This window comes from Elgaria multicarinata, chromosome 10, assembly GCF_023053635.1.
Source record: "Elgaria multicarinata webbii isolate HBS135686 ecotype San Diego chromosome 10, rElgMul1.1.pri, whole genome shotgun sequence".
NCBI classification, from domain to species: Eukaryota; Metazoa; Chordata; class Lepidosauria; order Squamata; family Anguidae; genus Elgaria; species Elgaria multicarinata.
The window spans coordinates 30,486,781-30,501,627 of record NC_086180.1 but is presented as its reverse complement, the minus strand read 5'-3'; the positions used below and the strand labels follow the sequence as shown (position 1 = coordinate 30,501,627).

General features: G+C 41.8%; 2 protein-coding genes across 2 annotated transcripts in view; both read left to right on the top strand.

Annotated features, from left to right (window-relative positions):
• The window catches only part of CASP6 (caspase 6), a 459,872-nt gene that overhangs the window by 231,020 nt on the left and 214,005 nt on the right, over window positions 1-14,847 (top strand). The gene's annotated exons all lie outside the window — the stretch shown is intronic.
• Window positions 1-14,847, top strand: part of ELOVL6 (ELOVL fatty acid elongase 6) — a 100,269-nt gene that overhangs the window by 78,145 nt on the left and 7,277 nt on the right. The window contains exons 2-3 of the mRNA XM_063135880.1: window positions 8,116-8,247; window positions 13,956-14,107. Of these exons, the coding sequence (XP_062991950.1) occupies window positions 8,116-8,247; window positions 13,956-14,107 (284 nt within the window). The remainder of the gene's footprint in view (window positions 1-8,115; window positions 8,248-13,955; window positions 14,108-14,847) is intronic.

Below are 14,847 nucleotides of genomic sequence, written 5' to 3'. Positions count from 1 at the left end.
CGTTCTAGATCATATTGCTCTTTTTTACATTGCTTTTTTCTGCTCCTTCTTTGGAGGTTATGCCTTCTCCATTCTCCCTAGGGTTTTCATTTCAAGGCTTATCTTGCAACCATTACCACCTTGTTTTCACAGTATGCATTCATTTCCATTTTCTTTCTTTAGCCCAGTTTCTTTAGCCAATTTGGGTGACCCACTAAGCCAAATGTAGCTCCCCAGCCATATATTCCGGCCTGGCAGGTTTTGACAACCACTGATATTTAAAATAGGATTTGGATCAGGTTTTTGGTAGGTTATGATACATAACAATGATGAGAGTATATTCAGCTTGTCACAAATTGTATAGGCTTGTTCTGTGCTACTCTTCTTTGTTATCCATCTTTGTTATTTGATATTGGAGATTCTATTCCTGAGAGCTGCTATCAGTCCAAAGCCAAACATATCTTCCGCCAAGAAGGAATCCCTACCTTTCTGATGAACACAAAAGATTGCATTGGGAGCTTGTGAATTTCCAGTTTTATGATCCTTGTCAATTCCAATCCTCCTCCTGGAGCAATAGGCCACAGTCAAACATCCTTCATTTGCTTGGGAAACTGATAAATGTAAGGCTGTGTGTCTGCAAAATATGTTATGTTTCCTAGCTAATTCCCTAGCTGAGGTGTAGGTTAATGTAGTTCTCTGTTGTACTGAAAGCCATTGCATTTATGGAATTGTAGCTTTTGTCGTGTTCAGAGATCCAACGAGCAACATAGCTTGCATTTACTGAAGTGATGTTGCAGTGGTAAATGAGGCAGAAATTTCCACTAAAAATATATTGCTTCTGATGTAGGTGCCAAGAAAAGGAAAGGAAATGTTAGATTGTTTCAGCATCTGTTTGTTTGGGGTTTGCCCTGAAAAATAATGTAACATTCAGTAGCACCCAGTGCTGACAGGTGAATTTGAGAATTGGTGGGGATTTATTTAATTCAAAAATGGAACAGGGTTGTCTCTCCATGCCCTGTGTTGATCCATACAGTATTTAAATGAGCCTTGTCAACCTGAGGCCTAGCCAGAAATGTATGTGTGACCTGAGATGTCACAGGAGCTAAGAATTTGAGCTGTGAGCAAGGAAGCTTGGCTTTACAGCTGAGTGAAGTCAGTGAATAGGAAACTCACATTATAACTCCATGCCGTTTGATCATTGCTATTTATTTATTTTACTTGCTATATTCCAAAATGCTGAAGAGGTGACATTGATCCAACTCGCACATCACAACAACCCAGTGTTGTTGTGCAGGAATCAGGAGTGAGCAACCATGCTGGCTCTCACCATTTGATCACTTCCACTACAGCTGGGTGGAGCTAAACAGCCCTTCCCTGGTTGTTATCTGTGACACCCAACTTCATAATTATGGGCTGTTGGGGAAGAGACAACCCAGAGTTAGAACCCATGGTTTGTTGTTGGGTTCTAACTGTAGGCTGCCTCTCCCCCAGCCACCCACAATTCTGGATTCAGTTGTCATGGACAATAACTCATTGACAGTGTTTCATCAAACCCTGGGTAGCTGTGACATGCAAACTGAGTCTTTCCCTTAAAACCCTTCCTCAACCTGGTGTACTCCAGATATGTTTGCCTACATTTCTCATAGCTATGCTGACTGGAAATAATGGGAGTTGTAGTCCAGCACATTTTGAGGGTGCCAGGTTAGAAAAGTCTGTTTTACATGTACATTCAGAGTCAGATAGTTTATTTTAGTCATAGACCAGCACATGCTTTACATGTAATATTCGAAAGGTGTTGTAGTGCAGTGGCTATCACTGTGAATTGGGATGCCTCCAAATGAAATCTTACCTCAGCCATAAACCCACTGGCCTAACATCTCTCTGTTTAATCTCATTTGAAGCATGTAGATACTATGGACCTAACTTGTAGGCCAACCAATAAATGATAATATTCTTCATGTATGACACACATTCCCATACTTTCTAAAGGTGATATCTCCTCACAAAGCAAATATGAGAGCATTTGTAGCCTTCCCACATACAAAGCCATGGAGTACTTTGAACATTAAAACACAGAGGCTGTGATTTTACATTATATTTACAAGCATTCTAAATTTTGTGTTATTTATTTATTTATTATTTAGAATATTTATATACCGCTCCCGATTGAAAAATTACAGAGCAGTGTACAAGATAAAATAAAAATTAAAAAACAGAACAAAACACTTAAAACAAATTTTAAAAGAAGCAAATACAGAGACTCAAGGCTCCATATTAAGGAAAGGCTTCCTGGAATAAAGATGTTTTCAGGAGGTGCTGAAAGGAGTACAAGGTTGGAGCCTGCCTGACCTCCAGAGGCAGGGAATTCCATAGGAGGGGAGCCACCATGTTAAAGGCTCTTCACCTGGTGGACTCCAATCAGAGGATGGATCTATGTGGAACCACCAGGAGCAGGCCCTCAGATGACCTCAGTGACCAGGCAGGTTGGTAGGGGAGAAGGTGCTCTCTCAGGTATCCTGGTCCCAAGTTGTTTAGGGCTTTGTACTCAAGTCCAAGAACCTTAAACCTGGCCCGGTAGCGAATAGGCAGCCAGTGCAGTTCCCTCAGCAGAGAAGTTACATACTGGAAAGGTGCAGTTCCAGAAAACAGCCAAGCTGCAGTATTCTGCACTAGCTCCAGCTTCTGGAGCAGCTTCAAGGGTAGCCCCACATAGAGCGCATTGCAGTAATCCAATCTTGAGGTTACCAATGCCTGTACCACCATGGTCAAACTATCCCTGTCCAGAAGAGGCCGTAGTTGGCGAACCAACCAAAGCTGGTAAAAGGCACTCCGAGCCCTGGCGGCTACTTGAGCCTCCAGCGACAGAAATGGGTATAAGAGTATCCCCAAACTACGAACCTGATCTTTCAGAGGCAGTGCAACCACATCCAGAACAGGCAATGAGCCTGTCTCCCGGACTCGGGAACCACTCACCAAAGGGCTTCCGTCTTGCCAGGATTCAGTCTCAATTTATTGGCCCTCATCCAGCCCATTACTGAGTCTAGGCACTGGTCCAGGACCTGCACAGCCTCAACTGATTCAGTTGTCACAGGGACATAGAGCTGCGTGTCAACAGCGTATTGATGGCATTTAGCTCCAAATACCCTAATGACTGCTCCCAACGGCTTCATATAGATGTTAAATAACATTGGGGATAAGATGGTGCCCTGCGGCACTCCATAGCTCAATTGCCAAGGGGCTGAGGACTGGTCACCCAATGCTACTCTCTGAAAACGACCCCATAGGTAGGACCGAAACCACTGTAACACAGTGTCTCCGATGCCCATCCCATGGAGTCAATCCAGGAGGATACCATGGTCAATGGTATCAAAAGCCAATGAGAGATCAAGCAGGATTAACAGGGTTGCATTCCTCCTGTCCCTCTCTCGATAAAGGTCATCCATCAGCGCGACCAAGGCTGATTCAGTCCCATAACCAGATCGGAACCCAGACTAGAATAGGTCTAGATAATCAGTATTCTCCAAGAGTGTCTGCAGTTGCTCCGCCACAACCCTCTCAAGTACCTTCACTAAAAAAGGGGTGTTTGCGACTGGGCAGTAGTTGTCTAATACCATCGGGTCCAGGGTGGGCTTCTTTAGGAGTGGTCGCACTACTGCCTCCTTAAGGACAGCAGGGACCACTGTCAGAGAATTGTATCAGCTCAGCCTCTGACTTCGATATTACGTAACCCCTGGACTCACCCAATCAAACCTCCTCAGCTTGCCTTTATAAGCCAGGAGGGACAGGGATCGAGAGGGCAAGTGGTTGGTCGCATTGCTGCAAGCACCCTGTCCACATCATCAGGCCGCAATAACTGGAACTGATCCCACAAAATCGGGCAGATGGTGGCATCGGACACCTCAACTGGAGCTGCACTAAGAACAACATCAAGCTCGCTGCAGAGAGTAGCGACTTTGTCCTCAAAGTGAGATGCAAAAAGGTCACAGTGGGTCCTCGACAGGGTCAGGGCCCCATTTGCTGGGGAGGATGTTAGCAGCCCCCAGACCACTCGGAAGAGCTCTGTTGGACGGCTACTCAAGGACACAATGGAGCCTTCTTTGCTGCCCGCACTGCCATGCAATAGGCACGATTATGCGCTCTACAGCATGCTCGGTCATCTTCGCTTCAAGTCTTGCGCCATTTGCGCTCTAGCCAACGTCCAGCCTGTTTCATTGACTGCAACATGGCTATGTTCTTGCAAATAATTTTTAAACTGAGGTGGGAAGCAGGCATGGTTTTGTCTGGTGCCAGACATGGTTTTGTCCAGTGTCAGTAGATCAGATGTTACACTGATCTTTAATTGGTTTTTCTGGTTGTCAGTGTGTTTCTGGGCTTGATTCAAGGTGCCAGTTTTTACCTTTAAAAGACTAAAGAGCCTGTGATTAGAGTATCTCAAGATTTACCTCCTCCTGTATCAGCTTGCCTGAGAACTTTGTATCACTACTAAGGCCCTTCTCCAGATCGTAGTACTATTGAAAGTACAGCAGAAGGACATTGGACAGAGGTCCCTTTGGATGTAGTGTCCAGGATATAGCTTAGCTTTCCAAAACAAATGCACCAAGCTCCATTACTGCTTATTTTCTTACAAACCTTTGAGGACAGTTTTATTTCATCACTGGGATATTGCTTTCTTTATGGATTTTACTGCTGCTTTTAAACTTCCACTGTAAATTCTTCAAAATCATTCTAAGATGTTATTTGGTCATTTTAAGTGCTTTTTCATTGTTTGTGTAGCCTAGATTATATTTAAATGCCAGAAATAAATACATGAAAAGAGTGGCTTTGATCCTAAGTTGGTCCCTTGTTCATATATGGGAGGGGATTATTTCTGCCAGCGCCTCCATTTTCAGCCTCCAGCACAATATTCCACAACAATCTCAAGAGTTCCCCAACTTCCAGGCGTAATTTTTCAGTGGGTGCGGGGTGCTACAGAGGGAGAGCTCTGTTCCGTCTACAGAAGGAAAGTAAGAATCCAAGCCATTATTTTTTAAGAACATCTAGAGAAAAAAGAAGAAAGCTAAACTGTTGTGATTTGCAGTGTGGTCATGACCTATGAACCTTGAGCCTGTTCTTTGATAGCAGGAATGAAAGACCTAGCAATATGTCTAAACTCATCCCTATCCTATTCTTTCCATCCAGAGAGCTGTACAGAACACTTAATGCAATATCCGTGTCTTGGGCACTCCAGCAAACTTAATAGTGACATGCTGGAGGGTTGGCTCAAGGTTGTGCGTATGTGTCTGCACTGTTAAACACACATTTTGCTTTAGCATGTTGAGAAATGCATTAATGACAGCACTTACCTATGTGAGTGATTACATTGCCCATGTTCTAAATATAAACACCAAAGAACATTCAGCAGTATTGGAAATAATTCATTCCATAATGTCATAGCCCATTATGCTATTTAAATATCTTGCCAGTGAAGCAAGGAATCCATTTTACTGATCGCCGAGCAATAACTTCTTACACAGTCCAAGCAAGAGGGGGGAATTAAGCATCGTCTGTGGCTGTATTTCAGTTTGGATGAACTGGAAGAAAAAGGAAAAACACCACCAGAAAATTAATCACACATCTCCAGGCATTATGACTTTTTTGACCTTTTCTTCTTGCAATTTTAGGTAAAGAAGTTGTTTGGGTTTTGAGTGGTTGAATGAGAATTTGCAGGGCCATTGCATGCCACCAGAAGTATGATTATATTTGTTCTTATGGTTACGGCCAGTGAATGTCTATGTGTACCTCTAAAAAAAATTGCGAATACAAAAACCTAGGCCATGTGGTATGGGTTAATTTCTGAATGTGAGTTGCTGGACTTCAACTTTGTCTGAAAGGCATGCTTACATCCCCTCATATGGAAGCATTCCCTCTGTCCATGGATTGGGTAACAAATAGTTGGTGTTTCTTTCTGGAGAAGCTGTGGCATTCTGCACATGTTCAAAGTTACTCTCTCCTTTGTAAGTACTATCCAAGTCCAGGTGTGGGGAAAGGAGAAGTTTTAAAATGCAGCCTCAGCAATTCAAGAAGACACCAGACACCACTGAATCCAATTAACATTCTGACTAACTAGAATGTGAGTGTTTAGACTGCAAACGTGTCCTCCTGCAGGGCAGAAACGGGTTGGCTTCTGTCCTGCATTATATATAATGTTTTGAAAACATGTAATTGGAACTTCCAAGGTATGCTGCAATACATTCTGCCTCCAGTTAAGATCTAATTGAGGTCACAGTGATCTATAAATATATCTTTATTTTTGTAAATGAGACAGAATGGCTTTCCTTAGGTTACTCCAATTACATACTCCAAGTACATACAATATATTGATATGTTTTTGGTTGTTTTTTGTTGTGTTGTGTGTTATTCAGCTACCTATTAAGTTCTGCTGTTTTAGCCTAGCCATGGGAACAAGTTATAACATTTTCAGTAATATCAGGAAGGAATCAGAATACCCAGGGTAGAACTTAGATTGCTGCTCAAAATCCTATTGACTGCATGTTGATTGATTGTTATATTTTCCAGACAGAGTAGCATTCTCCAACCAGGTGCCCTCCAGATGTGCCATGGTTGTTGGGGATGTTGGACATTGTATTCCAACACATCAGGTTGGAGAAGGCTGTATGGAAAGTTCATTCCATAACCTATGTAAGCCTATGCGGCAGGGCCTTGCTATTTACTGTTTTACTCTGTACAGCACCATGTACATTGATGGTGCTACATAAATAAATAATAATAATAATAATAATAATAATAATAATAATAATAATAATAACCAGGGTGCCACAGCAGAAAAGGCTCTCTTCTTGGAAGCCACCCAGCTCACTTTCTTTGACAGTGGCTCTTGGAGAAGGACCACTGAAGCATGATATCATGCTACTAGAAGAAACCAGAAGCAAATAAAGTGTGTTTTGCAATGTAAAATCAATAAATATAACAATAAAATCACAATCTGTCTTGGAAGAAAGTCATAGTGCATGCTAGCTACATAGGTGAGGGGTTCTAAAAGGCCGTGCAGAGATTCCTCCCACTTACCCCCATATTTCCACCAAATGTGTGCACCAAACATGTATACTGCTTGTGCATTGGTGAATAGATTTATCTAGACTTATCAGGCTCTGTATAGTGACTGCAAGTCTTTAGTAGAAAACAATTCACAGAGTAGATTTGGACAACATAGGTTTTGTTGATTACATGCACTTGTACAGCACGTGCAATCTGTATCAGAATTTTTTAAAAAAACCTCATCTGTAACTAAAATAAGCAGATTTATCTATGTGTGATCTTTCAACTCATGATACATTGGCTTACTTAACAATCTCAGGCCAATAAAACACGGTAATCAGACAGAGAATGAGCATTGTGCATTCTCCTTCCTTCCTTCTCTTCCATGTCTTAATTCAAGACTTCCTCTGTTTGGTTAACCACAATTTCTCATTAAGTCCATACAAGGTATCTGCGACTAGCTCTCTGGCTACAAACTAGGATTGCAAGCCACAGTTTCTTTCCAGTTTGCATGCCAGGATTACAACTAGAGTTTATCAAACATATGCTATTGTTATTGTTTAATTAATTTCATGGCCTTGTGTAATGGATGAATTTTTTTAAAAAAGAAAATCCATTCCACCTACTAGAGAAGAAAAAGGGGTCTGGAAACGGCAACAATTAACATGTGGCGGCCATCCCGGCCCAGCCAGAGACAGGCACAAAGGGTGGCCAATACTTTTTCAGAAACGTTTTTGTGTGACCAAGGTGGCTTTTTTCCCCTGTTAACTGCCCTTTCTCCTCAATCTTTAACCAATCTTCCTGAAATTTTCAAGTTATGTAAAATAAGCATTTCTTTCTGGCACATGTAAATTTCAGGAAGATTGGTGAAAAAATCTCAATGATATGAATGTTAGAATAACCAACCCCCCAATTACCCCTTTATAATGGTAGAATGCTTTTCCCCCCCTGTCGAGCCTTAACTGAGGATGCATGGCTGTGCATCCTTAAATATATATGGGAAATTTGATGCATATGAGAAACTCGATGCATACAGCTAAAAATCTGAATGTATGACATTTGGTAATTGTAGTTTTGTTTTGTTTTGTTTTTCTTTTACAGGAAAAAATCGTTCCTGTTTTCTGCTCTATATGCTGCCTTTATATTTGGTGGTCGACATCTAATGAACAAACGAGCAAAATTTGAATTGAGGAAACCACTAGTGCTCTGGTCTCTAAGCCTTGCACTCTTCAGGTAAGCTGTCTTTAAAATTAACTGATCTTCATTTGTTTTATTTAGTCATGGGTTTAGGAAAGATTAATATGATTAAAAATGTCATCCTGACATTGTTATTCATTAAGTACTCCATGTTTATATTGTATTTTATATTATGGTTTTATACTGTTGTTTTATACCTTGAATGTTTTTTAATTTTTGTGAACCGCCCAGAGAGCTCCGGCTATTGGGCAGTATAGAAATGTAATAAATACATACATAAATAAATAAATGTTTCTTGTCCTCTGTTCCCATTGCCTTTCCTACCATATTGCAAGCCTTGTGGCAGGAAGGCAGATGATGAGCCCCAAGTAAAATATGCATGAGAAAATTACATTATGCAACCTAACATGGCAACATTCAACATTCAGTTGGTACCTGCAATGGGTGGGAATTATGCTTACAAAAGCACAATTGAAATGTATGAGAGATGTGCAGATATGTTTCCCTCAAAGTGAAAGCACCCATGTGTTGCAAGATTTCAGATGCTCAGTTCCCAAAAAAGCATGTTTTCTGTGCCAAACCTAATTACTGTTGCAGTGAAATATGATGAACTGATTTAGAAAAACAATTTCACTCTATCAGTTCTCAGCATGAATACCTGCCTGGGCTCCATAATCCCAGCAGGGCTCACTGCTATGCCTACTCTGGGGTCTCTTTTAATGGTGGGCTGCTCTGGAGTGACACTACATTATGGGGCATTGTGGGTAATTTAAACGGCAGCTCCAAGCTACCCAGCTCTATTGAGAGTTCACTGAGATTGCTTCTCTCCTGCCATTTATCAGGTAAGCTCATTGAGATGAGGGGACCCCACCAGAGGACACTTTCAAAGCCCCCCATCCCTAAAACTCAAGCCCGTTCCTGCATTCAATAGATCATTTTATATTTTTCATATCTTAGCAGAACACTTGTTACATTGCAGGGCTGCTTACCAATTGGCTGTTATTTGTAAGTGAGTTCTTCAGATTAGGGATGTGTGTTAGATCTGGGTTCTGGTTCTACCAGGTCCAAGTCATCAATCAGCTTCTTTTGGTTACCAAGATGAAACAAGTCACTTGTGCAAAAAGATGACAATTTATTGATAAATGGATGCAGAATATATACATACAAAGAAAGTTCACACCTCCTTCCAGCTAATTAAGTTCTCATAGCTGGGTCTCTATCGAGGGCCCTATGTCAGATGGAAGCTGTCCCTTTGAGCCACAGCAGGTTCTTCAGGCTGGTTGTGCAATTCCTCCTGAAGCAAGACCGAAGCATGAAGTTGTAGATTGGATCTTATAAGCTCCAGTCTGAGTTTTTTTTAATACTGTTGAAATCTCCAGATTACTACAGTTATTCTGAAGGTATTTTCAGATTGTATTTGGAGCCTAGGCTTTCCCTCCCCCCTCCCAGTGCTATCACAGGACTGTATCCCTGAAGAATTCATTAAGGGTTATTTAAATATTATACCATGCTTATGAATTCCTCTTGGGGCATTTTAAAGATTCTTGAGATTCCTTGCCAAACAGAGAGTTTAAACTGTAAATTGGACATTGCCTATATATATCCAAAAACTGTCCAGTCTTGTTAATATGAATATGGTAGAACTTGCTTATGCCCAAGTCTCTCTATGACCTTGGCCAGACCTTGGCATAACTAGAAGCTTTGATATATGTATTTGTGAATCCTGGATTTGCTTGCTTGTGGCAGAGCAGATGAGCAATTTCAAAAGATAGAAATGATTCAAAGTAAGCATACTCCATCTTACATAATAAGACAAGATGAAGCTCAAGTATTGATTAATTTGTAAGGGTTGTTCAGAAACTAGATGGGAAATGCTAAGGAAGAGATATGGTGCTGCATCTTTATTTCAGAGGTGTTCATAATAATACTATAAGACAGTGATAACTAATCTTGCCCCTTCCCTACCGATTGGATGGACTCCAGATCCTATCATTCCTGACCATTGTTCATGCTCTCTGGGGATGATGGGAGTTGTAGTCCAGCACAGTTGATGAAGCACCGGCATCTCATGATAATATTGGCCAGGCCCTGTCAGTAATCTAGCACCTCTGTTTTGAATTAACTGGAGTTTCTGAACCGTCTTCAAAGGTAGCTGCACATACAGCCCATTTCAGTAATCTAACCAAGAATAGCCTGGATGGAAAGTAGTTATTTATGAGCTAGTGGTTAAGAGTAGGATCTCTCATCTCAGTGATCTTGCTTTGGCAACATTCCCCCTGTTGGGGCAGGGTGTGTAGACACCCATTCAGTTCTCACCCATCTCCTCTAGGAAGTTGCACTGGAGCTTTGTCTCAAGCCCTCTGCTGGTGAATGGCTGGCACTCCTCTCCAACCATTGCTAGTGCTGGCCATCTGTTTGTGATCCCCTCTGCTTTGGAGGATCACAGCTTGGTTATATGGAGAACAAACACCCAGTCTCCATGCAGCCAACCAGCCAGCCCTAATACTGTAAGGCAAAAGGGATCACGAGTATTTGGCCAGCGGAAGCAATGGCTGGAGCAATGTGCCTGTCATTCACCAGCAGACAGCTTAATGGCATGTGGAGGTTCATGGCCACCAAACCACCCCTTTCTGCACAATGGATATTTACCCTGTGTTTCCTGTGTGGAAAGCATGATACCAGCTGGTTCGCAGGAGTTTGGATGGCTTAGTTAGCCAATATAGGTTAGCCCAGTGTTCTTCACCACAGAGCCAGTCTGGTGTAGTGGCTAAAGTGTTGGACTGGGAGTCGGGAGGTCCGGGTTCTAGTCCCCACTCAGCCATGGAAACCCACTGGGTGGCTTTGGGCCAGTCACAGACTCTTGGCCCAACCTACCTCACAGAGTTGTTGTTGTTGTGAGGATAAAAATGGAGAGGAGGAGGATTATGTACGCTGCCTTGGGTTCCTTGGAGGAAAAAGGGTGGAATATAAATGCTATGATAATAGAGCTGGAAAGCCACTGACACTTCCGTTCACCTCAAGTGTGGCTTGCCATGTCTCTTTCTGATTCACTCACTATCTCTCCCATTTTGCAGTTGCTGCTCACTCTAGGGGTTTCATAGCACATGCAGTTGCAGCGAATCTAGTTATCAAGGGACTTTCTCTCTTGATAAGTAAGTGAGCTGGGAAATCCCTAGTTGAAGACTGACTTTGATCATGAATTTACTAGGTAGCCTTAGGCAAGCTCCTGTCAACCTTGATAGGTAAAAGATTAGTAAACATTAAACGTTGAACCAGTACCTAGCAATTAAATCCAGCAAATGAATGATTACAGAAATGGTCCATTAGCAATAATAATAAATTATTTCAGAAACATTTAGCATAGCTCATGAAAATGGGAGCCACATTGTCTGATTCATATTTTGAACAGCAAATATTCAGTCCTACATGAATATTCCAACATGAATATGCTTTCTTTTCTTAGCAGCTGGTGGGAATCTAATCACATCTTTCAGTTACACCTGATGGCGTAAAGATGTTAAGTTCTTTTGACAGAACTCTGAATCATGCATACAACTTGGGTCATTAGCACTAGGCAACAGTATAATTCCCCAGAAGGAAACTTGGAAACTTGTGTTCCTGTAAGGCAGTTAGGAGATCAACAGATAATTTCAATGGCCAGTGTTAAGATGTTTCAGAACAGCCATGGGTAGGATTTGCATCATGGTGCATTACAGACATTCATTTCTTTGACATTCAAAGTGTTTTAGGCTGCAATCTTGTACATGCTTAGCTGGGAGTAAGCCCCATTGCACCCAGTGGGACTTAATTCTGTGTAGGCATATACATGATAATTGTGTTCATCCCTTTATCTCCAAAAAGGAGGCAACCAAGCCCACCTCCACCCATGAGCAGAGTACAAAGAGCACTATGACCCAAGCTACCCTAAAAGTGGGTATGGGGACCCCTAATAGGAGTACCTCCATCTTGTCTGAACTGAGTCTCAGTTTATTGCTCCTGATCCAGTCTCTTACCATGCCCAGGCACTGACTCAGAGAAGCCACCTGCCTCATCTGGATTTGATGAAAAGGAGAGATCAAGTTGAGTGTCATCTGCATTTTGACGATACCTCAGCCTACATCTCTGGTTAACTTCTCCCAGTGATTTCATGTAGATGTTAAACAGCATAGGGACTAAATACAGCTCTGTGGAACCCCATAGCATAGCTGCCAAGGCACAGAGCAATTATTTCCCCCAGCATTACCTTTTGGAATCCACCAACCAAGTAGGAGCAGAACCATTGCAATGCAGTGCTTACAACCCAGACAAACTATCCAGAAGGATACAGTGGTGGATGGTATCGAAAGCCACCATGAGGTCCAAGAGAATCAACGGGGTTGCAGTCTCTCTGTCCCTCTCTTGGCAAAAGAAACTGCATATTTTTTTCAGCAACCAAAGTGCCCATCATTTTTTTTAGGTTCGTTTTTTAAAGGTGCCTGTATCTCCTGGGTTTTCTCACGTCCTCATATAGTAGTGTTCTAGTATCACACCCTACTGTGTAATTTTAAGATATGGATTTTTAAATTACAAACATTATTTGGGCTCCAGAATCAGTCTTGTGCAATGCAATCTTTTGCATGTCTGCCCATTGAGTTGAGTAAAACCTATTCCCAAATGTTTATAGGATTACAGCTTTCAATGTGGTGTTATTTTAAAGGGATCAGCGGTTCTCACTCACAGTTGTTTGGTTTATTTATTTATTGATATCCCACCTTTCCTGCAAGGCAGATAGATGGGGCTATCCAATTTTTCCCCTCACAACTATCATATGAGGTAGCTTAGGTGGAAAGACAGTGATTTGTCCAAGACTATCCAATGGGCTTCATGGCTGGGCAAAGTCCAGTTTCAACACTCTCTCTACTACACTGATGTAATATTGATTCAGAGGTGTTCCCTAACTTGTGCTAACAGCAGACACAACTTCTTATGAAAGAAAAAATCCCATCCTGCTGATTTTACATGGTGCTCATTTTAGGATAAATGCAATGGAGGCCAGTTACTCCAGTAGCCATGTTAACAGAAATAAAAAGACTTATTCTTCCCACACTGCCCTGGGGGACAGATGGTCCCTTCTCCAAATATTAATTCTCCACTCACCATAGTGCTGCTTGCACACACTTTACCACAATCACCACAATGTCTGTATTCGCACTGAACTTTAGTGGGCGGCTTTAAAAAAAATGGAAGGAAATATTTTCATCTCCCCCTGACATTTTCCTTAGTTTGGGGGGGTGGGGGAGAATAAAAAAGTAACAAATTAATACAAGTAGATGAAATTACGCCGAAATGCACCTGTCAATAGTGTTAAGTCTCCTGACAACCATGACTTTTCTATGAATTTACTTATGTATCAGTGACACCAGCATCTGCCCTCAGAAGATGTGCAGCTCTCCCAGAAACTAGTTTTGATATATAAATACTAGGGGGTGGGAAATAACTTCAATTCAAGAGACCTATGTTTCAGTTGTCCTGGCATCCTTCCTCTGTAAGTGAATAGATCAGATGCTTTAGGGAATGTATAGACAACACTAGAAGTTCCAAGTTCCTTTTCACTTCCTAGAAGTTAAAATTTAAAATAGCTGAGGCACGAGGCAAAAATCCTGACCGTCTTTGTTAATAGCCACATCTCTGGCCTGTGTGAACTTTGTCTTTGTTATTTATAAAGATAACTGACTTATTTTCTTTTTCCCTTTATGCTCATGAAGTATATTTGGTGCTGTTCGAACGGGTGCTTACATGGTGTACATTTTGATGACCAAAGGACTGAAGCAGTCAGTTTGTGACCAGAGTTTTTACAATGGACCTGTCAGCAAATTCTGGGCTTATGCATTTGTGCTAAGCAAAGCACCAGAACTAGGTGAGTGCCCTTCTCTATTTTTCACTTCATGGAGTACATTTGCAGCAAAAGAGAGAGGCTGTGAAAGGATTTCACCTGAGTGATAAAAAAAAGCTTAAAATTCTGCAGTCAGTCAGTACATTAATCACTCAGCCAGCCAGCCCCAACCCTCGCAAATTTGTGGTCTCGAAGGATTCTTCTCCTGTGAGCAAAACTGTTGACAAGCGAGATGATGGCCCAGTGTCATGGCTCTGATCTTTCAAGCACACACTCTGGCATTGTGACACAAGACACCCCAAATCAGTGAGCCTTTTTTATTGTAGTGAATCCACTAGTAATACTTATGCTAACATAGCTGATGCAATGGTGGCTGGTGGCTCAGATTTCAGTGGGGCTGTGATTCCATTCTGGGTTTCAGTCAGAACCAGCCAGAACTCTAAAGGAGCTAACCAAGGTGCTGAATCCAATTTAGAGATAGGGTTCAGCACCTTGGATAGACCCTTTAGAGTTCTGGCTAGTTCTGACTAAAATTCAGAATGGATTCACAGCCCTATCGAAATTGAAGCTACCAGCCTCCACTGAGCTAATGGTAATTAACTATAGGCTCCATGTAATCCTAGAACAGTCAAAAACTAATAACTATAACTGTGTCAGAGATACATATTTCCCTGCTGCAATCTCTACTGCTCAGAATAAAGGGCAAAGAGCTCAAAAGATTCCTGGCGTAATTTATCCCGAGACAAAAGGTATCTAAATAAAAA